Raw genomic sequence first — 26,639 nt, 5'->3', positions numbered from 1 at the left:
TCCAGATTTTCCATTTCTAAGAACAGGGCCTTTTCTCTGACATGGTATTTTTTTCTTGTCTTCATTTATGTTGCCTAGGTCTGGTGATCCAGTAATCTACAGACAATAAAGACTTTCCTAAAAGAATTCAGGAGTCAAATAAATAAATATATATATATAAATATAATTTTTAAAAGCTACATTAGACTTGTTTTATAACATTCTTGCTGTGATTTTCATAGAGAACTTCCATTGTAAGAACTCTTTTTAATTCACACAATTCTGTTCTTAGGTCTTTTTAAGATTGTGGCTGATAAAACTCCCTACCTTACTATGGATGAAATTATAAGGACCATCCATATTGGATCAAGTAGACTAGGGCATCCTTGCTTCTATCATCAGAAGGATATGAAACTAGAGAATCTCGTCATAAAGCAAGGTGAAAAAATCATGCTCAACTCAGTTGAAGAAATCAATGGAGAAATAATGGTGAACTGTGGAATAGTAAGAAATCATCAAAACCACTCATTTACTTTGCCTTTGTCACAAGAAGGAGAATTCTATGAGTGTGAAGATGAACGTATTTATACTCTAAAGGAGATCGTTGAATGGAAGATTCCAAAGAACAGAACACGAACTGTGAAACTTACAGATTTTTCAAATAAGTGGGATTTACCTAATCCATTCCCTGAAGGCTTTTATGGTGCTCTGATACTCAAGCCTGTTTATGAAATTCAAGGTGTGATGAAATGTAAGTATCCACTGAGAATAATGCTCTATGAGCAGGAGCATTGTGGGGTTTGGGAAGGGGAAAGGCTTTGGAGTGAAGAATGGAACCCTGTTCCATCTACTCCTATTTTTGTGACAACCTTTACGTCAGCCACCATCACTGTTCATAAATCTTCCCTACTAGCTGTATGTCCCTCTGACAAGGGAAATGATGTGATAAATTAATTTACACATGTGTGTGCTTTAATATGTAATCTTCAGGAAATTGTTTGCATTTTATTTTTTTCCTCATTTTTTTATTAAGGTATTATATGTGTACATATCTAACCAATCCCCACCCTCCTCACTCACATACATGCCCTTCCTCTCCAGTTTTTCGGCGACTGGTTATGCTTATATGCATGCATACCTGTCCTTTGGTTGATCTCTTATCCCCCCCATATATCCCTCCCCTCCCCTCTGTAATTTGACAGTCTGTTTCTTTACTATCTCTGTATCTATCTTTTTGTTAATCAGTTTATATTGTTCTTTATTATTCATAAATGAGTGAGATCATGTGGTGTTTCTCTTTCATTGACTGGCTTATTTCACTCCGTGTAATGTTCTCCAGGTCCATCCAGGTCGCTACACATGATAATTCCTTCTTTTTTGTGGCAGCATAGTATTCCACTGTGTAGATGTACCATGGTTTTTGGATCCAATCATCTGCTGAGAGGCACCTAAGCTGTTTCCAAATCCTAGCTATTGTAGATTGTGCTGCTATGAACATAGGGGTGCCTATATCCTTTTTTATTGGTGTTTCTAGTTTCTTAAGATATATTCCTAGGAGTGGGATTACTAGGTCAAATGGGAATTCCATTTTCAGTTTTTTGAGGAAACTCCATACTGTTCTCCACAGTGGTTGCACCCGTCTGCATTCCCACCAGCAGTGCACGAGGGTTCCTTTTTCTCTGCATCCTCACCAGCACTTGTCATTTGTTGACTTGTTGATGTTGGCTATTCTGACAGGCGTGAGATGGTACATTATTGTCGTTTTGATTTGCATTTCTTGGATAATTAGTGACTTTTTTCATGTTTTCAATTGTTTGCATTTTAAAATAGAAATAGTTAGAGAGTGCATTGTTACCCTAAAGAAAGTAATATCTTGGATTTTCAGGATTAGATACATAGGGCAAGTCTTGAACTTTCAGTCAAATCCATTCATAGTCAGAATCCATAACTTAATAGGTGGAGATTTTGGGTGAGCCATTGAAAAACAAACAATCTATGCAAAAAGAATGATGATATCGCCAAAGCTGGTTTGGCTCAGTGATAGAGCGTTGGTCTGCAGACTGAAAGGTCCCAGGTTTGATTCGGTCAAGGGCATGAACATTGGTTTCAGGCACATCCCCAGTGGGGAGGTGCAGGAAGCAGCTGGTTGATGTTTCTCTCTCATGGATGTTTCTGGCTCTCTATCTCTCTCCCTTCCTCTGTGTAAAAAATCAATAAAATATATTTTAAAAAAAACACACACACAAAAAAAAAACAGAATGATGATATCACTTTGCCTGTCTTTTGGAGTAGTTTTGAGAATAAATTTAAGTTCTAGTCAGGTGCTTTGTATAATATACTTAAGAACATGAAGTAGTATGTAAAAATATTTGGTCAACATGTACCCCACTCTCCAGTTCAACATATCTCTTCTCGTATTAATATTGTTGCCCACTTATACAATTATAAAAAAGTTGATGTGAAAGTTTGGGTAGGTTTTGAAACTACATGTTAAATTCTGTTATACATAAATATTTAACCAAAAATTGATTAATTCATTTGAAACAAAGGTACTGGTAAGGAATTCCACTCAAATAGTGATTAAATATTGAGGCCACAGCATGATTATTTTTTAATACAAGATTGCAAAAAATTTTAGTTCTCTAGTGTTAGTTAACCCAAAATATGCCATCAGAATTGATAATAGAGTTTTTCTCAATATTCATAAATAATGGATAAACTTTTCTCATTTTGAAATTTGTTCCTTTTCTAAAACCATTGGTATCTCCTATCACACGGCTACAAATGAAGGCCAACCAAGAACTTAAGCATCTGAAAAAGATGTTTACATTTCATAAATTTAGATCAGGGACCAATCAAGATTTTTTTGAGGAAATGGCATTAAAAAAAGACCTGAAGGATGAATAGCCTAACAAAGAGGGAATAATGTTGGAGGAAGTGTTAGCCAATTGTGGCAAAGCAGGTGAGTGAGTGAGTGGAGCTGTAGTGCACCAGGTGTAAAGAAAGGGAGGCAGGAGAAGGCAAGTTGAACAAATCATGCAAGACAGAATGGAATGAATTATGGAGGGCTTTGACATGTATGCTAAGGGTTAGCATTTCACAATTGATGAAGGCTTTCCATCTGGGAGGAGCAGGATCAGCAGAGCGTAGTGAGGCCATTAGGTTTGCGGCAGTGTTGGGGATTCGTACAATAGAATTTCAAAAGTACAGACGGAAAAGTAGTTGATTTGACAGGCATTTAAGAAATACAACCAGTATGATATGGAGAACTATTGGAAGGGGGTAAAAGTCAACTTGAGCCATAAGACTCCTGGCCTCTGGATTGATATATTGGCTAGATGGTGGTGCAGTTTGTTAACTATAAACATTGACAGAAGAGAAGGGAATTTAAACTGAATTGTTTAGATGGGCTTAGATATGGTTTGCTGCTAACCAAGATCCCAGAAAAAAATCCTTTGGTTGAAACAAATCCTTCCAAAATGTTATGGCCCAATTTTTATTCTTTAATGACATGGAATGGAATCTTGACTTTAATTATTTTGAATCCTTAATTTCATGGGGATTATTTTAAACATTGGATCTTATTGTATTACAATTTCAGGACAGATGTTCTCTGAGACTGTTTTGCATGTGTACTGACTACAGAAACTTCCCTGGCAATGGAGGAAGGGTGTCCAACACAAAATGCCCAGTTCTTAAAATGTTTGTTGTTGTAGGCATTTTCTTCTAAATATAAAGTATAGACTATTTTGAAGATCAGTTTTGCTCTTGTTTCACATCATTCTTTCTTAAACTGAAGATTCAAACTTGTCTTGAAGTCAAGCGCATGTTGCTAAGTTGCTTTCCAAAGGCCTTCAGTATCTGGCACAGTTCAAACCCCTCTTGGCTGTAGTCTTTCTAAAGTCACAAGAGAAAGAATAGGTCTGAGCCAGGGTTATCAACTTTTCAAGAAACGTTAGGGGAACAGGCAAGAAGAAAAATATTGAGAGCTATAGGAAGTTATGAAATATTGATATGCTGAAAAAAACATAGCAAGTAAGTAAAGAGAGAGTAAAGATATCATACATTTGGTATTAGTTTTAAATATTATATTATTGTGAAAATTTAGCTTCCATAAAAAAAGAAAAGTAGCAAAAAGTGTTTAAATGAAATATTTGTCCCAGAAATTCTTGGTTATAATCCTCATTACAGGCCTGAAACCCCTCTAATTCTTATATATTTAATATTTTTTAATTATATCTTTTTGGAAAATAGATATTGATAATGGTCCAAGATCTCTACTTACTGATCTTATATATTTGTACTTTTCTCAGGAAGGTATAATTCATATTAGTGTGTAAGAAATGGAATGCATAATATTTGCAAATGAAAAATTGAGTCAGCTATTTAAATTTACTTCCAAAAATTAGAGTTCATTGTCATTAAAACTTTTTAATACTGTGATATTTTATAGTATAGATTGATAATTATTTCTTCCCTACCTGAAATTTTAAAAGTTAGAAAGCTGCGCTTTCTTTTAGGAGAAAAACTCAATGCCTTCCAGAATTTGTGGGTACAGTTTATACTCAGATATGACATATTAATTCACATAATGAGCAGAATATAGAAATCATGCAAGCAGAAAGGTGATATCAGAAAGGCAGTATATGAATATTGCTTAATAGTTGATAAATGGGTAGCAGTAATAAAGCATTGATCTTTTAGTATCCTGGAGGAAAGACTATCTCATTTTATTTTTAAAAATAAATCCAATCTTTATCAAAGTCAAAAAAAGTTAGTGGTAAAAGACTTATAACAAAGTTATCAGCAAACTTTGTGCCCTAATTTCCCCCATATTCTGCTATTTCAATGAAACTCTGTTCAGCATTCTGTTCTGTTTTCTTGTATGTCCATTTACATTTTGAAATAACACAGCGATTTTGCTATTTTTAAAGTCACTAACTTTAGCCAGGACCGGTTTGGCTCAATGGATAGAGCGTCGGCTTGGGGACTGAAGGGTCCCGGGTTCGATTCCGGTCAGGGGCATGTACCTTGGTTGCGGGCACATCCCCAATAGGGGGTGTGCAAGAGGCAGCTGATTGATGACTCTGTCTCATCAATGTTTCTAACTCTCTATCTCTCTCCCTTCCTCTCTGTATAACATCAATAAAATATATTTAAAAAAAAAATAAAGTCACTAACTTTAGACAGTAACTTGGTCTACTTGATATGGTTATGAAGATTTAATTCTCTTATATTTCTTCCTCTTCTCCTACCCCATTCTCTGAGTATATGGTAAATTATGGTTAATGTGTGTTTTTTTATGGTAACAATATACTGCTGAATCAATTGCTGTGAAATGATTATAATTCCATTTTGCATAATTCTTTAGTTTTCTGTAATGATGATCTTATTGTTTCATGCTTGTTTTTCTTCAATCCTAAGTCTTAAAGTATTCTTTAACATCTCTGTAAAAAAAAGAAAGCCATTTAGTGCAATTTTCCACTGAGACCAAACTGTTATAGTTACCTTTTCTATTGTTTTTCTCCTGCAAGTATTCCTCCTGGAACCCTTCGTTCTCATACTCTAATGTGAATTGGTTACTTTCTAGACCTATTGCATAGGTGCTTGTCTTAGCTCGTGCAACTATAACAAAGATATCACAGACAGGGTCGCTTACCCGCAATAGAAATTCATTCTCACCATTTTGAAGGCTGGAAGTCTGAGATCAGGCTACCCTCAAGATCAAGTTCTGGTGAGGAACCTCTTCCATATTGCAGACTCCTGACTTCTTATTATGTCCTCACGTGGTGGACAGTAGAGTGAGAGAGCAAGCTGTCTCATAAATCGTATAAGTTCACAAATCCCATTCATGAGGACTTCACTCTTATGACATATCTGACTTTCATCATCTCCCAAAGGCCTGACCTCATACCATCACATTGGAGAGTAGGGTTTTTAGGGTTTCAAAAATATAAATATTGGGTGACACAGACATTTAGTCCATAATAGTGCTATCCTGGGACTTATATTCTAAAAATCATCTTCATGGTTCCCCTTTGACTTGCTTCAGTGTCTACTAGCAGTTTCTAAAATCAAATAATTGCTTTCTTGGTTTTCTTCCAGTTTTGAGGCGCCCACCCCCCACTTACTTCCTAAGATAAGATATTAGTTAGTTAATGAGACCACCTGAATATTCGAAAAATCTTTATTATCACATAACATTGATAGCTTGACTACTTATAAAATTCCATGTTGAAATAACTTCTGCTCAGAGTTTTGAAAGCTCTGCTGCCTCACGCTCTAGATTCTGATATTGCCTTTGAGAGATTATCCACCATATTTTGAAGCTGCACAGCAATGTCCTCAGTAGTGGGTCAGTCTGCGATTTCATTGTGATGACAGTTTTTAGTATGGAAGTTTAGGGCCTTCATTTCTGGAATTATTTCTTTGATAATTCCCTTTTAACCATTTTTTTTCTCTTCTTTTGGTAACTTCTGATCTCTTGTTGAAGCTCCCATGTTGATCTAGGATTTTTATTTTTCTTCTCTCTTTTATGTCTTTTTGTCTCTGATTTCCCTTTGGGAAAATTTTTAAACTACATTTCAAACCATTTTAATGATTTTTTAACTTTAGCTATCATATTTTTATTTTCAAAAGTTATTTTTTATATAACTTTCAAAATATTACTGTGTTCTTATTTTAAAGTAGCAATAGTTTATCTCTCTGAGAATGTTTTTACAATTTTTTAAAAAAGATTCTGTTCCTTGCATTTTATCTGCCCTTTAGGGGCTTTAAAAAAAAACAACAATTTTTGGTCTGATGATTTTTAGAATATAAGTCATTTGTGTTAAATGTTCTTTCTCAAATCTTAGAGATAATTTGTCATTTGTTTATATCTGCATGTGAGACTCTTTTTACCCTGTTTCCTCGAAAATATATTAATTTTTGCTCCCAAAGATGCGCTAGGTCTTATTTTCAGGGGATGTCTTATTTTTCCATAAAGAATACGGTACACATTTATTGTTAAATGAAAATAAAGGAAATTTATTACCTGTATACAGTATGGTAGTATGGTAGTTGTCAATACAAACCAGACAAACTGTGAATCCCATAGTATCAAGAATTTATTCATTTATTCAATGACAATCATGTCATCATCTTCTGGAACATCATCATAACAATCCAATTCCTGAATTTCCTGGTGACTCCATTTCTTTCAGAATCAGTGGACCAAATCTCTCATGTTTAGCCTGGGGGGGGGGCTTATTTTTGGGGGATGCCTTATATTTCACTCAGAAGGAAATCTGTAAGTAGGTCTTATTTTTGGAGGATGTCCTATTTTCGGGGAAATAGGGTAATGAACAAGTGAGGCACTATTTATATACAAGCTCTTTGCTTATGAATTTTAAATTTCATTTAGCCAGCTTGTTTTTTTAATTTTACCTTTATTGTTGGAAGTATTACATATGTCCCACATTTTCCCTCATTAACCTCTTCTAGCCTGCTCACATCCCCCACCCCAGGTCTTCATACTATTGTCTATGTCCATGAATTGATCTCTTCCCACCTACCATCTACCCTGCCTTCCCTCTGAAATTCAACAGTCTGTTCCATGTTTCCATGTCTCTGGATCTATGGCAATTTATTTGATTCCACATGTGAGTGAGATCATGTGATTCTTGTCTTTTTCTGACTGGCTTATTTGGCTTGGTATAATACTCTCTCACACGTTGCCTTTGACACTTGATTAAGATTGCCTCGGCAGATTTCCAACCCTGCACTATGAATTCAGGCCCCATTGCAAAGAATAGGTCCTCATAAGCTGAGTTGATACTGAGAGTATTTCAGAATAAAATATTAACTCTCTAAGGAAACAGGCATGGCCCAACATTACCCAAATTTAATGTAAGTCTTATTTTCTTTTTAAAAATAGTGTTCAGTAGGTTCCCCCAAATTCACCACATAGCTAAAAGATTTGTTGCAGCAGGAAATGCAGAAAAAATACCACATTATGATTAATATTAGCTCCAACTGCAAAGGGACTTTCCCTGAAAGAGCAGGCAGAAAGACAAAGTTTAGTGAAATGACTCAGCAGCATGAAGAGGAAACCAGTGCAGCCTTTTCAGAGAAAATAAAAAGGATTTTTTTTTTTTTTCCACAAGAGCTCCCTTTGGATAACCAGAACACAAACCCAAGCAAGAGCAATTCATGTTCACCCAGAAAAAAAAAAACTCAGGAGATCTAAACTAAGGTTGCAGGAGTATAAATTATTTTTACTTCAGTTTAGTTTGAAACTGAAAAGCTGTAATAAACACCTTCAGGAATGTCTGTAGTGCTTTGAATTGCTGCCTTATCTCTATCATTCTGAAGTCAAGTTAACTTTTTTGGAAAATTTTCTAATTTAGCTTACATTCTACAACTCAGGTTTTTTTTGTGTGTGTGTGTGTTTGGTTTGTTTGGTTTGTTTGTTGTTGTTGTTTTTTTGTGTGTGTGTGTGTGTGTGTGTGTGTGGGTGTGGGGGGGTTAAGAATATGTAACACACACACAGATACACACACACACACTCACCACTATAATTATATATTCCCAAATATAAGGAGTGCTAACATAAAGCCAATAAATTGATAAAAGATTGTAAATCTTTTACCTTGTTTTTCTCCCCTTTTATTTTTAAGGTGTTTTGTGAACATGAAAATTTTTGTTTTATAAGAAAAACAAAACAAAACAAAATGTTGATTTCTTTCTCTTTCTCTTGGACACATACTTAGATATAATAAAATGTGTCATAAAAACTAGTTAATCCTATTCCAGTTCAAAAACTTAGGACATAATTACCAAATTTTAGCTAATTTTAAACAAATATAAATTTGTATTTTAGCTTTTGGTTATGGAGAACTTAAACCATGCATGAGTAAAGAAAATAATATATAAAAACAGGAAAGATTTTTACTGTATTAACAGACATGAGAGCAAAATATATAAAATTTGAAATTGATGAAAAACAATTGGGCAGTTTGAGTTGTCAGTACACTGGGTATCTACAAGCTTCATTGTAGATAATAGAACAAAGAAAAGCAAATGCTCAGATTTCAGCTTCTCTCCCCCTTGTGCTGTCAATCTGCCAAATCCCTACTTGAACTTGCTCATTCTGAATCTCAGATAGTTTGATATAACTCCTGAAATAGTTATTCATCCTCTACCTGTTATTCAAGGGGTTGATTCATCTTAGTAATCTTATTTTCAGCAGGTCTTCTGTCCAGACCAAGTGTTCTACTTTAAAATCCCAGGATTGGATTTCATGTTAATCACTGACTATGCCCTGTCTTGGCTTGTGATTTCTCCCCATCCTTATCGGCTCATATTAAAGCTGCATCTTTCATAATATCTATCTTTATCTCCAGCCCCAAACTAGATGAGTTCTTTCACTCTTTTTATTTCTACTGTATATTTAATGAACCTTTTATAGGATTCCATTTTCTCTTCTCTTAGTCTATCAACTGTACTTAAAAAATAATTTTAGTGGTTGCAGTTTGCAATGTACATTTATAAACGAAGTCCACTTTCAAATACTATCTATACTTCCTGTGTAGTGCAGATACCTTAATAATAGAGTATTTCTCTATTATTAATTCCTCCCTTCCTAACAGCATTACTGTCATTCATTTCATTCATTATGAGCTATATTACCTAATATATAATGTCTGTTATCAGTTATATCAATTAAAAATAGAAAACAAAATATTTTATTTGCCTTCATTTAGTCCCTTTCTAATATTCTTTCTCTTTAGGTAGATGTGAGTTTCTGACCTGTATCATTTTTCTTCTCTCTGAAGAAATTCCTTTACATATCTTGCAAAGCAGATCTACTCTCTTAATTTATATTTATATTAGAAAGCTTTTATTTCTCCTTCATTTTTAAGATGAGATAACGTTTTATCTTTATCCTATTAGGGTTTTATGCTGAGCCTGTGAATAAAATTGACCTTAGACAGATAAAGAAAAGAAACACATAAAAATTTATATATTTTAAGTGAAAAATTTACCTATGTTTTATGTGGCACATGAGCTTTTATAAGGAAGTAAAACCCCAAAGAAATGGTGAAATCTAAACAAAAAGGAAATTATGGAAAAATAACTAAACTATGTGGAGGTTAAAGGAAGGTGAGAATTATTTTAACAAGATCTGTTTTTACAATATTACTTTTTTAGGATATCTCACTGGATACAAATTTCTCAGTTAGAGTTATTTTTTCCTTTCAACACTTTAAATATAGCACATACTGTTTTTTTCTTTTCATGATTTCTGAAGAAAAATCCAATGTAATTCTTTTCCATCTTCCTGGATAGGTAATATGGTTTATTTTTATTTATTTATTTATTTATTTATTTATTTATTTTCTTCTGGCTTCTTTAAGTTTTCTTTTTTCTTTGATTTTCTGTAGTTTGAATATGATATGCTTAGATGTTGACTTTTTACTGTTTGCCCTGCTTAATGTTCTCTAAGCTTCATTTGTTTTAGAAAATGTTCAACCACTATTACTTAAAATATTGCTTCTGTTCATTTCTTCTTTTCCTTCAGGCATTCCCATTTCCTTCAAGTGTGTATGTTACACCTTTTCTAATTTTCTCATAGGTCTTGGATATGCTATTCCTTTTTTTATATGTTGCTTTTATCTTAAACATATAACTTAATCAGAACACAGCAGGAATAAATACATGAAAAGCCACAGAGATGGCCTGACACTTTTTCCTCTGCTACATTGACTAAATGGAGGTTTAATTAAAAATTACTATCTATAACCCAAAACACATTCAACCACATTCTCATACAAAGTGAGGCTTACACTTTAACTTTGCTAAGCAAGTCTTTTTTTACATAGCGCTAATCAAATGTTTATGAAGACAGAAAGAACATTATTGTCATTTCAAAATTATTCAGATGGTTGTTTCAAACATTTTACCCACTCAGAAAAGGATGTATCTTAAGATCTATTTTCTACAGCTCCTTTCCCCACCACCTCCTTTTTGAGAAAAAGTGGGATATAAATGTTGCTTAATCCATAAGTACTGCAGTGAAGAAGTGTGGGATATTTTAAGGTGTAACATTTGCCTTTCAGCTTAAAACATGGAGTCTAGATGTAGCTACCACCACACAGCCCCAACAAAGAACAGGCCAAAATTCTCAAGAGTTGGAGTGCGTTATTTATTCTATTTTAACATTGAAATAGTTAAAGAACAGTGCTGGGCCACTGAATTGTACACTTTAAAGTAGTTAATTGTGTGGTATGTAAAATTCACTTCATTTTTTTTTTTCAAGTACTGGATGCTTTGAAGGCTTTAGAAATTATGCAGAGGGAGGTGCTTTTAAGCGGTCCTTTGTAACAGGGCACAACAGTGGATCTCAGTACCAAATAGAAGCTGGAACAACAAACTGTTCTAGGTACAGTATGTTCCAGGGCCAGTTTGGAGCTCCCAGGAAACTTTAGAATAAATGTAACATGTGAACTTGGGCTAAGAAGAATGTCAGGTCAATAGCTACTTTAGAAAGTTTGATCTGAAGAAAATGGATTGATTCAACAATTTCCAGTGACTTCATGGAACTTCTAGGTACTTCAGTCATATTGTCCAGCCCTTTAGATTGCTTAGGCTTGCCCTCACTTTTAGGAGCCTAATAGTTGTAAACCAGATTCCTGCATAACTCATGGGATGATGCTATAAAACTCTGTGGAACAGAACAGATTCTCCTTAATGGATCCTAAATTCTCAAGAGTGACTCTTTAGGAAAAGCTCCTGATTAAAGAAACTCTAGGCTGGCATGCCCAGCAATATAATACTGATGGCAACAAATCATAGGGCAGAAAGGAAGTCCAAGGAGCAGTGGCTTCTTGCTCTATCAGCATGGTTTCACAAACATAGTATTCTTGAGTAATGACTTATACTTTGAAGCATTATCATTTTTAAATGTCATACTTGACCTCCCAGTTGACATATACAAGTCCAGGGAGTTTAAAATCCTTTAGTATCAGGAAATTAAGAGAGCTTCCAAACTAGGCATATTTTTTTTTTCAAATACTTTTTTTTCATTTTTTTTATTAAGGTATTATATGTGTACATATCTTACCATTGAAAACCCCCCCCATGCATGTCCTCCCTCCCCAGAGTTTTGCGTCCACTGGTTATGCTTATATGCATGCATACAAGTCCTTTGGTTGATCTCTTATCTCCCCCATGTCTCCCTACCTTCCCTGATGTAATTTTGACATTCTGTTTGTTGCTTTACTATCTCTATATCTATCTTTTTGTTCCTCAATTTATAATGTTCTTTAATATTCATAAATGAATGAGATTATGTGGTGTTTTTCTTTCATTGACTGGCTTATTTCACTCAGCATAATGTTTTTCAATTCCATCCAGGTCACTGCAAATGATAAGAATTCCTTCTTTTTTATGGCAGCATAGTATTCCATTGTATAGATGTACCATAGTTTTTGAATCCAATCATCTGCTTATGGGCACCTAGGCTGTTTCCAAATCCTAGCTATTGTAAATTGTGCTGCTATGAACATAGGGGTACATATATCCTTTCTGATTGGTGTTTCTAGCTTCTTGGGATATATTCCTAGGAGTGGGATTACTGAGTCAAATGGGAGTTCCATTTTCAGTTTTTGAGGAAACTACAACCACAGTGGTTGCACCAATCTGCATTCCCACTAGCAGTGCACAAGGGTTCCTTTTTCTCCACATCCTCACCAGCACAAAGGTTCCTTTTTCTCCACATCCTCACCAGCACTTGTCAGCACTTGATTTGTTGATGATAGCTGTTCTGACAGGTGTGAGATGGTACTGCATTGTTGTTTTGATTTGCATCTCTGGGATAATTAGTGACTTTGAGCATGTTTTTATGTGCCTCTTGGCCTTCCTTCTGTCTTCTTTTGAAAAGATTCTATTTAGGTCCATTGCCCATTCTATTTAGGTCCATTGCTCATTTATCTTCCTTTTATTAAGTTGTATAAGCTGTCTGTAAATGTTGGAGATTAAACCTTTATCAGTGATAACATTTGCAAATATGTTCTCCCATACAGTCGGCTTTCATATTGTTTTGCTTATGGTTTCTTTTGCTGTAAAAAAGCTTTTTATTTAGATATAGTCCCATTTGTTTATTTTCTCTTTAGCTTCCATTGCCCATGGGGCAGTATCAGTGAAGAAATTCTTTCCAAAAACTAGGCATATTTGCTATTAATCAAATAAAGAGGAAAAATGTGTTCTGTATCCCTTTATCTCCATCCCTGTTCTACTACATCTGCAGCAATTTTCCTAAAGGTCACATCTAAGAGTACAAAATATAAAAGACAAAGAGTATATTAGTTTAACAACTTGCGGGTGTGTGTCTGTTCACATAGCACATTCTCTTCTGGGGAAAACTGTTACAATATTTGTATAACCAGTTATGATAAATTTCTTAATTTCTCTCTGCTCTTCACCAACTTACTGCTTTTATATTTCAATTTGTTAAATAAAGGAAGCAGAATGACATAGTCCAACTAAGAAGAGAAACTTTCCCTATGTAGGTGGAAAGCTATTTTTTTTTCCAGTGTATATGTGAACCTGGTAGAAACTAGTTCATACCTGTAATATGGGCTCAACTGCCAAAGTCATATGCCATACACATTCCTTTGGTCTCAAACCTTCACATCTCACATAACATACTCACTAATTCCTCACGCTTACTGGGTTTACCTCTACCTCTCCAATCTCATCTCTGGCTTTTCCCAGACCTTCCCCTTCACTCTGTTTCCACATCCTCCTACCATACTTTCAAAAAGAAACATTTATTTCATTGTGCAAAGTTTTCCTTTGGATGATCAACTTATAGGAAATATGACCCAGGATTCCCAGGGCAATACCATAATTTCTACAATTCTTTTAGACAGTCTAACTTTCTAGTCTTAAGAAAGGACTGGAGGAAAAGCATCAGGGGGGTTAGGAATAAATACATGAAAAGCCACAGAGATGGCCTGACACTTTTTCCTCTGCTCCATCCACTAAATGGAGAATTAATTAAAGATTACTATCTATAAACCAAAACACATTCAACCACATGCTCATACAAAGCAAGGCTTACACATTTTTCCAACCTTCAGCCCTAAAGTTAATATATCTACCATCTTTCTCTAGTTCTCACTCATCATTCAGTAGAGTGGTCATCATGTTAACCACAGGCTCCTAACCACAGTGTCTTTTTTATTTTGCTTTGTTTCTATTGACATACCTTTAAGCTTACTGATATTATTTCCTTAGATGTGTCCAGTCTACTCATGAAGCCATCGAAATAATTTTTTATTACTGTCGTAGTGTTCTTAATCTCCCACATTTTCTTTTCCCCCTAGAGTTTCCATCTCTCTGCTTACATTACTCATATTTTTTTTTACATTTTTGTGCTCTTAAAGTATTAATCATATTTTAAATTCTCAGTCTGATAATTTCCAAATCTCTGCCATATCTAAGTCTAGTTTTGATGTTTGCTTTGCCTCTTCAGATTACACTATTTGCCTATTAACATACCTTGTAACATCTTGTTGAAAGCTAGACCTGATTTAACAGGTAAAAAAATAAACTGAGGGCCCTGGCTGGTTTGTCTCAGTGGATAGAGCAACAGCCTGGGGACTGAATGATCTCGTTTTCAATTTTGTTCAAGGGCACATGCCTGGGTTTCGGGCTCAATCCCCAGTGGGTGTTTGCAGGAGGCAGCCAATCAATGATTCATCATTAATGTTTCTATCTCTCCCTCTCTCTTTCTCTCTAAAACCTTTTTTCTCTCTAAAATCTAAAATCTTTCTTTTTTAAAAAAGAAAGAAACTGAAGTAAATAAATCTTTGTTGCGAGGTTTTATATTTATCAGCTAGGAGTTATTCTGTGTTTACTGTCTGCTATAGCTGGAACGGGTATTGACTCTTATTCTGAATGAAAATGACTACCATTGTGTGCCAATAAACAGAAGAGATACATGATATATTTAACATTAAAAAATATTTGGCTGGCTTATAAGGATTTGACTAAGAAAACTGTAGGAAGCTATTGCAATAAAGTAGGCAAGAGATAATGTAGCTTAGATCAGGGTAATCCTATGTAATGTTTGTTAGGGGCTAGAAAAAGAGAAAAGCTAAGTACGATATATTTCTGAGATCTCTGGGATGAATTATGAGAATAAGTCCTCAATAACAGATAGAAAAAGCAACAAATAGACTAGCTAGGTTTTGATTGAGAAGGGCAGAATTTCAGTTTGAGCATGTTAATTTTGAGATATCTATTAGATATCCAGGTAGAGATCCCAAATAGATATCTGGAGAACAGAAGGAATACTTGGTTAGAGATAGTTTGGAGAGTCATCAGCATACAGATGGCACTAAAAGACGTGAGAGTGCAAGGTTACAGTGGGCGTGAGTGTAGATAGGGAAAGGAAGAGAACCAAGACACGGAAAAGTATGTGAGCGGGCAGGGAAGGGTGGGTGGTGTGAAGAGAGAAGAAACCAGAAAGCAAATTGAGAAGAATCATAAGTAAGATATGGAAATATGTGAAGAAAATATAGCAAAGAGGAGCAAGTCAAATCTACTCTGTGAAGTGCTGCTGATATATCAAGTAGAATGAGATAGGCTTGCATACCTTTAGTAGATTTGGTACAAAAGTATTGAAGACAGATTAGTAATTCAAAACATCAAAGCAAACAAACAACAGAGGTTAGATAGCCTGACCTGGAAGCTTTTTCTGCCAGTAATAAAGTCCTTTTAAATTATTAAGACAATTATTTGCCCTCAGTAGCCACTGTGTACCCAGATACAGATTGGGATGAGCTCTAATTAGGGTGCCTATGTTGTGATGGATCAATTTAGCTGTTCCCTCAACTGAGAAGTGGTATGAGCCTGTGTATTGCTAGCTCTACAATTATTAGCCCACTTTGATCTAAATAACTAAAGTTTTAGAGTATCTAGAATTCAAGAAAGCTTTAGCAACAATTTCAAAAGTTTGGGTATCCTAAACCTTATACAATGAATTGATAAAGGTAATGAGTGTTCTTTAGCCTCTCCCTCTCTCTCTCTCTCTCTCTCTCTCTCTCTCTCTCTCTCTCTCTCTCTCTCTAATTTTTACAATATTTACCAACTTACAATAAATATTTTTTTTCATTTTTCTATTCAAGAAAATACTTTTTCATTCTGTGTCTTCAATAACTTTGTACTTAGAATGTACAAGTAATATGATACAAAGTACAGAGTTATATCGTTTTTAAAAACTGCATACATAAAGTTAATAGTATAAAAATAATAATTAGGTAATATTTATAAAAGGAAGTTCTATCCTATTATTCATTTTCAAAAGTATGAAGGAAGAAAGAATAGTGACAAAAAGGTGCATTGAGATATTGGGATGCAATGGTGGATTATGAAAACACTCTAAAACACTGTGTTAGGAAATTGTCAAAATATATAAATCATTATAAAATCCTGATAATAATAACGTATAACTTTATTTCAATGCGAGATCATTTTTAAGCCCCCTCTGTGGGGTAGTATATGGAGAGCAGATAATTTCAAGACACTATTTGAAGTGTCTCCAAAGTCTCAAATAAAGAGTTCTGGGACTATGGGCTCTTGAAAAAAAATATAGAGATTCATTAGTCCTCAATGATACATCAGATAAAGAATGCATTAGTGGGGGATAAGGACACATATGTAAGACTTTAATCAATAAAGGAAAAAAAACATTGGTAAGCATCCCACTGGCATAGGTAGGGCTCCTGAGAGGCTCCTCGGATTATGATCCATCCTGTGTCTTCCTTTCTGTCCAGGTGTCAATGTAGCTCCAGCAGAAAAAGAAAAAACTAAAAAGATTACATAATGATATCCATTTCCATATATTAACCTTAAGTACCTATATCCCATGATTTTGCAGTGTCGCTGTACTGCACATGATAACATTTTGTTTAAATAATATGTCTTGGGCCTTACACAAGGTCCTATTTGAAGTACCAAACTTTCTTCTAAGATAATTTTTCATATATTGTCTAGACTTTGAGAATGTAATAAAATAATATGATAAACCTTTTGGAGAAAAATACACACATACACATTATCACACATGCATGTATATCCATGTATGTTATGTGTGAGAAATTGTAAGGAAAAATGAGGAAATGATTAACACTAGAATCAGGAGAATTGTTACTCTTAGGCTGCAATAAGGAGGATGTGATTTTGGTGCAGTTCATAGGGCTCCAAGGTACTGGTTAATGTCTATTTTTCAAGCTGAGCAATGGGTTTACGGTTATCAGCATTATATATGATTGATTTCATTTTAAATTTTGAAAAAAGAAAAGTCACATATAAGGAATGTTTATATCATGAACACCTAGGGTGTTTTGTTGTTGTTGTTGTTGTTGTTTTGTTGAATTTACCCATGACACCTGGAGAGATCCTAATACCTCCTCACAGCAACATTTTGATGCACAAAATGTCATTTTTTTTTTCAGTCCAAAAGGATATAGTCCGCATCCTCCCCAGTTTAGATGTTGAAGTCAAAGACATTACTGACAGTTATGATGCCAACTGGTTTCTTCAGCTATTATCTACACAAGATCTTTCTGAGATGACCAGTAAAGAGTTCCCCATTGTGGCTGAGGTCATAGAAGCACCTCAAGGAAGCAAGCTCCTCGCCAGCATCTTACAGCCTGGGAAAACCATTGTGATTCACAAGAAGTATCAGGCATCAAGGATCTTAGCTTCAGAAATTAGAAGCCATTTTCCTAAAAGACACTTTTTAATCCCCACTAGCTATAAAGGCAAATTCAAGCGGCGACCTCGGGAATTCCCAACAGCTTATGACCTCGAGATAGCAAAGAGTGAGAAGGAACCTCTCCACGTGGTGGCCACCAAAGCCTTTCACCCCCGTCATGAGGAGCTTTCATCCGTATCCGTCGGGGACCAGTTCCTAGTGCATCACTCACAGACAACTGAAGTCCTCTCTGAGGGCGTCAAAAAAGTGGTGAATGTTCTGGCCTGTGAAAAAATCCTCAAAAAATCCTATGAGGCAGCACTGCTCCCTTTATACATGGAAGGAGGCTTTGTGGAGGTGATTCACGATAAGAAACAGTACCAGATTTCTGAGCTCTGTGCACAGTTCCACTTGCCCTTCAATGTGAAGGTATCTGTGAGAGATCTTTTCATTGAAGAAGACATTTTGGCTGCTACGCCAGGACTGCGGTTGGAGGAAGCTATCACGGACTCTTACCTACTCATAAGTGACTTTGCCAATCCCACAGAATGTTGGGAAATTCCTGTCAGCCGCTCGAATATGACTGTTCAGTTAGTTAACAATTTGTCTCAGGATACAGGATCATCTCTAGTCAGGACTCTGATCGAAGAGATCACTGAAGAACAATATTACATGATGCGAAGATATGAAAGCTCCTTCTTGCACCCCCCACCCCGCCCTCCCAAACATCCCTCTGTGGAAGAAGCAAAGCCACCTCTGCTAAGCATAGCAGAAGAGAGGACAGTGGGTCTGCCCAAGTCTCCCAAGGTAAGGCTATGGTTTTGCAGTTTTTCTTCTGGAATGTTTTTCTGGGTGCAATTTATTCCAAGTCTTTTCTGAGTTTATTTTTTGCTTACTTTTCTTTCTTTCATGCCATATTTGAAATGAGCCGTTCTGATGCACAATAGCTGAATGAACATCAACAGGGCATAAGCTGTTGCAGCATTTTGTACTTTGATGCTTAACCAGGAAATGTGACAAGACGTTTATAATGAACTAGAAGTAGCAGGGGTGACATTTGGATATGTTGACCCAAATTGCCATTTCGATGGGTTTTAGTAATTAGGAATGTTTTATACATTGCCTCAAAAGCAAATCTCTTTTCTGTTGAAAGAGCTGTTCATTTTTTTTTCTAGGTAGAGTTGTTTTAATACTTCATCTAGGAAATGAGTGCACAGAAAACTCCCTTCTTTGTGGTGGGGTGGTTACTAGTAGCATACATCTATAACACATGACTTCATTTTGTTTTAAGTGCAGAAAGATGTAAAAATATCTTGGCAGAACTATGTGCGAGCATATGAGCATCTGCCCACATTCTGCCAATCTGAGAATTGTAATCTTTTAACAGTTCTGTTGAAAAACAAAATCAATAAAATTGCAGACAGTATGAGATCATTACAGAATCAACAACTCCATAACCACTCTAAAGATTTTGGGAGAGGAGGGTTTGCAGCTTCATTTCTACTTGGAACTTTTTGTCTTTTGAAAAGTGCTGAGCTCCTGGAAAGCACTTGCCCTTACACCATGAAGTTTAGGTCCTTTATCTGGCCAGCAGTGGCTCTGTGGTGTGTGAAAGAAGCGCATCCTGGCCTGGCAGATGTGCTAGCAGCTTGGGGAAACAAAGCTATTAGTAAAACAAAGAGAGTGCTGTGTTTACTCCCTATACTCAGGAATGCTAGCTGCCTCAGGCTTCTGAGTATGTGGGTAAGGAACTACTTTTAATTCTGCATTTCAAAGATTGCATCCTATTGTATACTGGGGAAATTCAGTAAGGATCTTCAAACGCATCTTTCTTCCAAAGAAGATAAAACCATCCAAAATTTTCTTTCCCGAGAGAAACAATTTTGAAGCAGTCATTGCGAATTAAACAACTGTTCCCAAATTATGAAGTTGAATAACATGCATCTGTTAATGTGGAGGGTATTTGGCTTCTCCTGTTAAATATATCTTTATTACTGAACTGAATGAAATGCTGTTTTGTTTTGTAGTGGTGAGTAGAAGAATGCCTTCCACCCACAAGCTGTCCCTCCCTAAACCTTAAGAACCTTTGAATGTGTTCCATTGGATGGCTAAATAGACTTTGCACATGTGCTTAATTTTAAGGACCATAAAATGAGGAAATTATCCTGAATTATCCTGCTATGTCCAAGTTAATCACATCAGTCCTTTAAAAGAGGACTTTTCCCAGTTAAGATCTGGATTGGAGAGATCTGACTACAGAGGAATGATCAGAGAAACACAACATTGCTGACTTGGAAGGTGAAGGAAAGGAACAATGAGCCAAGGAATGGTAGATGATATCTAGAAGCTAGAAAAGACAAAGAAACCTCTTACCTAGTGCTTCCAGAGTAGAATTCAGCTATGCTGACTCCTTGATTTTAGCCAATGAGACTCCTGTAAGATTTCTGACTTACAGAACTCTGAGATAATAAAGTTGTATTGTTTATGGCACCAAATTCATGTTATAGCAACAATAGAGAGTTAATATAGGACACAAAGTTGGGTGGAAGGAATAAGTAAAAACTTTAGATGGAAAAATCTACATTTGTTAGAACTAGTTGGGTACAATTAAATTCCAGGGACAATTGGAAGCAGGATTTGAACACAGCCAGAGTGGACCATACTTTTCATCACAAATTGGTTTATTTTCACAGGCTAGTTTTATTCATACGAAGCACACTACTGCTGGCAGTTCCTGCAACTTAGAGTTTCATAACCAGGGAAGAATATTATCTCTTCGTTTGATTCCAACTTAAAAAGAGAAAGACATTGTATCACATGTCTGTCTCCTAGTGCGATCAATTCATTGGCTGTCCACAAAACAATCAAGATTGGTGAGGAAGAGAATGAGGACTGGTTGTCTCAAATAACAAATACAGGAATAGTATATGAAGATCTAGAGATATTGTCTATTACAATAAATGTCTATTACAATAAAAAGGAAAGAATAAAAAAAAGTCCTTAAGTACTAAGAAAGCATTCATGGAAAAATATGTTTAAAAAAATTTAAATGCCTTTTGACAGAATGTCAGATGAAAATGGTGTGTTTTGTTGAGAGAGAAATTCATAAAACAGCAGTGCTATGTCTAGACTACTGCTTGGAAAAATTTCCTGTCTTCTCCCTATGATTCTCCTTTACTATCATATGACTACCACACTCATAGCACATCTAACACCAGCTCTGTGGGGTTTCCCCACACCAAGCAATTCTGCAACACCAGGTGGGTATCCTACAACTCAATTCTGACACTATCTACCAGCACATAATGTCAGGTCCCACCAGTTCATTTAGGCTCAGTCCCACAAGACTGCTCCCACCCTACTTCAGATGCTGTTCACAAGTATTAAGTCCTCAGGTTACACACAACTTCTGTTGACTACAAATCAGAGGCTGCTGTGACCTGCTCTTTGGATTCTATTAACTTGCTTGAGTGGCTCAAAAACTTAGGGAAATAGGTGCTTTCATTCACTATTTTATTAAAGGACTGGTAGCCCAGTGCACAAAATCCATGCACATTAAAAGGGAATTAATTAGAGGAAATATTTTAATATTGCTATTTGTCCTTTCTCTATAATAGAAGTGTCAGAAATGAAAAAAATTAGTAAAATGTATATGAAAATTTTCCTCCTGTCAGAGTCTTGGGCATGCCATGGGGCCCCAGAATCAAGTCCCTGCTCACCCGCACACACCTTGAAATCACATGAGAACCAGACCTGGCCAGCCCCACCCCCATTGGGCAAGATCCAAACCCAGCCAGCCACACCCCTGTCAATCCCCACCAGGCAGTGGGCACAGCCTCAGGTTCCCTGGCCTAGTGCTGGGTTAGGGGTGCAGCCTCAGGTCCCCAGACCTGCACTGGACAGAGGATGCAGCCTCAGGTGCCCCAGTACCTGCCAAGTGGAGATGCAGACTCAAGTCCCCTGGCTCACTCCAGGCTGGAGGCACAGCCTCAGGTGCCCTGGTGTACCTGGAGGTCCCCTAGCCCTGCACCAGAGAGGGGAATGTGCCTTGAGGTCCCCTGTCAAGCCCAACCAGGTAGGGGAGTGGCCTGAGGTCAACCATCAAGCCCTGCTGGGTGGAGGGTGCAGCCTCAGGTCCCCCAGCCCAAGGTGAAAGGTGTCGCCTAAGGCCCCCAGCCAGCACCGGTGTGCCTTCAGGCTCCCTGTCAAGGCCCATTTGGTGAGGGTGCAGCCACAGGCCCCCTGCCCCCAGCTCCACGCAACCTCAGGTCCCTGCTGATTGCTCGTTATGGAAACCCTGCCTCTTCTGTGGGTGCAGCCATTTGTAATGGTGTCATGATCAATATGCGTATATAATAAGATGGCAATATGCAAATTGACCATCATGCCATTGCACAAATGGCTGCCCATGCAGTCACAAGATGGCCACAACAAGATGGTCACCACAAGATGGCTGGCAGGAGCAGGCAGTTAGGGGCAACCAGGCCAGCAGAAGAGGGCAGTTGGGGTGACCCGTCCATCAGGGGAGGGCAGTTGGGGGCTATCGGGCCTGCAGGGGAGGAAGGGAAGTTTGGGGCAATCAAGCTGGCAGGGGAGCAGTTAGGCATAGATCATGCTGACAGGGAAGTGGTTAGGGGGTGATCAGGCTGGCAAGCAGAAGTGGTTAGGAGCCAGGCAGGCAAGCGAGCAGTTGAGAGCCACCTGTTCCGGATTGTGAGAGGGATGTCAGACATCCCCCAAGGAGTCCAGATTGAAGAGGGTGCAGGCTGGGCTGAAGGGCATCCCCCCCCCACCCAGTGCACAAATTTTGTGCACCAGGCCACTAGTATAGGATATAATAAAGGGTACCGATGAACAGACAGGTGAAGAGATTCAGAAGATGAGCTCTGGGAGGGTTCTGAGTTCAGGGGTGTCTGTTCCCTGTCATGTTTGGATGTACCACTGTCCCAAGATGTGGATGTTGTCACCCCAGAAGCTCTCCAAACCCCATACTTTTGGGATTTTTGTGGAGACTTCCTCACATAGAATAGTCAATTATTAACTCCATTTCTAGTGGCTCTTCCCTCTATGGAGAACTGAATAGGCTGGGCTGAAAGCTCTAAGCTTCTAATTATGGGTTAGTCTTTCTAATGACTAGCTCTCATCTAGGAGCCATCAGGACCCCACCCAAAGCATCCTCATTAGAACAAAAGGCCTTTCTATCACCCAGAAATTCCAACAGATTTAGAAGCCCTGTGTCAGGAAGCAGAGTCAAAGATGAAGCATTAGAGCAAATGATGCTCCTATGGCTCTTATTACTTAGGAAATTACAACAAGCATTTCAGAGCTCTGCACCAAGTAGACACCAATACATAGAATTTCTGTTATCTCACAGATAGTAAAATAAGACTATTGCAATCTTGGACTAAATTTATACATGTAGGATTCCAGATCAACTTATTAATTCCTAACTGTTTCTTCTCTGGGCCAACCCTACATGGATTCGTGTGTCTAGTTCTGAGTTCCACTTCTAAAGAATATTGATTAACTGAAATTTTTAGGGATGTTAAGAGTCAGTTTGAGATGTTAAAAGGTTAAAGACCCATTTTTATCTGAGGACCTATTGAGGAAACTGAGAAAAATAGTCTAAACTTGAATGATTGGTACTTGATGACATTAGTTATTTTACATATTCAAAGAGATATTCGGTAGTAAAGAGTACATTCTTATTTTTCATTACAAAACTGGTAGGGGATAATTTTGGTGCAATGTGTTAGAATAAATTTATTTTCCAAAAGAGGTTATATTAAGTTCAGTGATGTTTTGGGAGATTCCTGTTTTGTTGAAAGTTTATCAGTCAATTGAGAAGGCTCTATAATTCTTTGTTTATGATTAGTTTCACCGAATTTAGTGTAGTAAATAAAGAACTATATTGTCCCTGAAATTACTTTAAAGTGTCAAGGGTACTATAATTTATCTGTGTTTAGACCTCCTGACCTCCTCATTTTTAACAATTTTACTTACCATGAAGATAAAAATCTGCTTACTAGGTAATTTTTTGAATATAAATGGGAGCTCTGAATAATATACTTAAAAAGTCTTGCAGCCAACTATTTCTTATTATCACAATGTCATTCTTCCATATATTTCTTTTATATTTCTTCTGATATCTACATTAAAGCTCTTTTATGTATGCTTTTGAAGTGGTTGGATAGAACCTTTTTTTAATATTCTAAAGCCAGGAAGCTGCCATTGAAAATAAGTCTCTAAGATTTTGGATTGTATGAGGAATGTTGCTTTAAATTCAGAGAACAATTTGTAAGGGTTATCCAGAGTTTAAATGTTAAACTCACTTAGCTCATTACTTTATTACATATGCAGATGCTTCATTATATAAGTTTACTTTTGCCTTCCCAGTGGATTAGTAACTTTACTGGATCATTTCTTGTACTGTTAAATAACAGGGCCGATATATGGGCTGACAAAGAGTAAGAAACTAAATGTACTCAGTCTTAGCTGAATTCACCTGCATCGGGTATCCATTGTCACTTAGGAATCCTGCAAGTTTATCTAAGAAGTTTAGAAATTAAAAATACATAAGAGCAAGTTATAAGAACTAGGGTAAATATTAATAATTATTTTCCATGGTGAAATTGTCAACTCTCCTCTAGTTTTAGCAATCCTATCTAATAAAGAGGGAATATGCTAATTGACCCTTCCACCATCACAAAGATGGTGCCACCCATAGCCAATAAGGAGGGAATATGCTAATTGACTGCCACCCCCTCAAAGATGGCAGAGCCCATAGCAACAAAATGGTGGCACCCAGTCTACTCAGCCCCACTGAGGTAGCAGGTGCCCAGCCTCCAGAGTCCCCAAGTTCCCTCAGCCCCCCAGCTGCCCAGTGCCTGCCCAAGGCGCAAGCAAGCCTCAGATGTCATCTGACCAGCCTCCCAGGCCTGGCCTGAGGTGTAGGTGAGCCTTGAATGACAGCTTCCCAGCCGCCCAGGGCTGCCTGAGGCTCAGGTAACCAGGACCATCCAAGGCTTGCGTTGCTGGCAATGGCAGCAGCAGAAGTGTGATGGGGCATTGCCTACCCCTGATTACATAGGTCACCTTCCACTCTGAGGGCTCCCGGACTGTGAAAGGGGACAGGCCAGGCTGAGGGAGGGCAGCCCCCGCCCCCCACTTCCAGTGCATGAATTTTCATGCACTGGGTCTCTAGTACCTAAATAAGAGAAAATGGATTGTAGTAGAAATTTCAGAATTGTAATATGGATATGTTCAGGGACATGTGAGAGGGAGAGATGAATATCAATAGAGAGGATGATGCCTCTCAAGACCTATGACATTTTATACTGAAGGATCTTATTCTTGTTTTAAAAATATGATAACTTGGAGAATAATCTATGGAATCAAAACAAAGGAATGAGAATGTACCAAGGACCTCTCAAAAAAATTTAGACTATGAAAATGTAAAAATATCATAGTATCTTTAAGATTTGTACTTTTTGATTCTTAATCAGATAATACAATATTATAACGTGACTACTATTAAATAAATGAGGCTGGGACTATATAGGAATCTTATAGGGTAGACTGTCCTTCTCTGAGAGTTGCTATGTCAGAAGTAGTTTCAGAGAGTGTGAAACAACATCCTCACTGGAGTTCTTGCCTGTCATAGATATATATGACTATGCCTTCTGAGTGCCACACAGGAAAAATGTAACTTCTGTATTCTGATGAAAGAGCCTATAACCAGATAGAAAAAACAAACCTTTGGTTGAAAGATGAGATATTCCTCTCCTTCAGAGACTGTAACCGGGACCAGAAATCTTGTATTTCACTAACACTGTTTGGCCATTTAATGCCCAAGTGTCCATTTTGCTGCCAGAATTTCTAGATTTCTGTTGGACAAGAACACCCATAGGAGACATTAAGACTAAGAGCAAGGGAGGTGGTAATGGCAAGGTACCGTGAATCGAGCAGAAAACAAACCATGTCCTAGAATCAGAGTGAGGGCTGGAAAAGGCAGAAGGAAAGCAATAGTTTCTGGGAGCTGCAGAGAGAACACTTCGCCAGCGACTGCTGGGTGCTAAGACTCACTTTTGATCTGGTGTGACAGTTAGAGTGGCTGAAAAATGTTAAAGAAGCCCACGATCCTGGGCTGTACCTAGACCTGTACAGCAGCAATTTTCAACCTTTTCATTTCATGGTACACATAAACTAATTACTGAAATTCTGCAGAAATTACTAAAATTCAGCAAAAAGATATATCTGACAAAAAATAAGTATAATTTTGATTCATTCACACTGAATGGCTATTGTTGTGTTGACTATTGACAGATTTTTAAATTGCCAACTTCAGGGAAAAGAGGTCAGTGCCTCCAAACTAAATAATCAGGTATTGCATGTTGTAAAAAATTCTTTCAGAACACCAGTTGCCTCTTGTGGCACACCTGTTAAAAATCACTGCTTTCAAGGATAATATTATATCCTCTCATTTATTATCTATAAAATGTAGGCATGTCACACATAAATATGGTGTGATTTTATTATGTTTTGTTAACCTGGTATAGTATAAAAACATGGGAGGATTTGACTTTTTAACCAACCATTATACTTCTGCAGACTGACATCTATCCACTCTTGCTGCATACTTTTGGTCTAACATAGAAAATATAAGTTTATTGCCCTGTGATTAGAAAATATTAATGTTTTAGCAATTCTCAAAGACCAAAAAAGGCTTTAAGGTGGACATATGCTAAAAACAAAACAAAACAAAACAAAACAAAACACCTGGGGTCTAAATCTAATAAGAAAATAAGGGGAACTTATTTTTTTTTTTTAATGTTGAAGAATTTCAACTGTGAGACACAATCTCAGCATATTTTCAACAGATATTTGAGCTGTTCCTAGGGCAAGATACATACAG

At 36.9% G+C, this 26,639-nt stretch overlaps 1 protein-coding gene and 1 long non-coding RNA gene across 2 annotated transcripts in view; one reads left to right on the top strand and one right to left on the bottom strand.

Annotated features, from left to right (window-relative positions):
- THEMIS (thymocyte selection associated) overlaps positions 1 to 26,639 on the top strand; it is a 133,700-nt gene that overhangs the window by 45,287 nt on the left and 61,774 nt on the right. The window contains exons 3-4 of the mRNA XM_036415002.2: positions 272 to 730; positions 17,484 to 18,532. Of these exons, the coding sequence (XP_036270895.1) occupies positions 272 to 730; positions 17,484 to 18,532 (1,508 nt within the window). The remainder of the gene's footprint in view (positions 1 to 271; positions 731 to 17,483; positions 18,533 to 26,639) is intronic.
- Positions 11,276 to 13,432, bottom strand: LOC123651382. The gene is made up of 2 exons (XR_006740055.1): positions 13,183 to 13,432; positions 11,276 to 12,008 (listed from the first exon to the last, which is right to left on the bottom strand). It is a non-coding gene; the product is annotated as an uncharacterized LOC123651382 (long non-coding RNA).

Source organism: Pipistrellus kuhlii, unplaced genomic scaffold (assembly GCF_014108245.1).
Source record: "Pipistrellus kuhlii isolate mPipKuh1 unplaced genomic scaffold, mPipKuh1.p scaffold_m20_p_5, whole genome shotgun sequence".
Taxonomy (NCBI): domain Eukaryota; kingdom Metazoa; phylum Chordata; class Mammalia; order Chiroptera; family Vespertilionidae; genus Pipistrellus; species Pipistrellus kuhlii.
The sequence above is the reverse complement of the archived record's forward strand: the minus strand, read 5'-3'. Positions and strand labels throughout refer to the sequence as shown.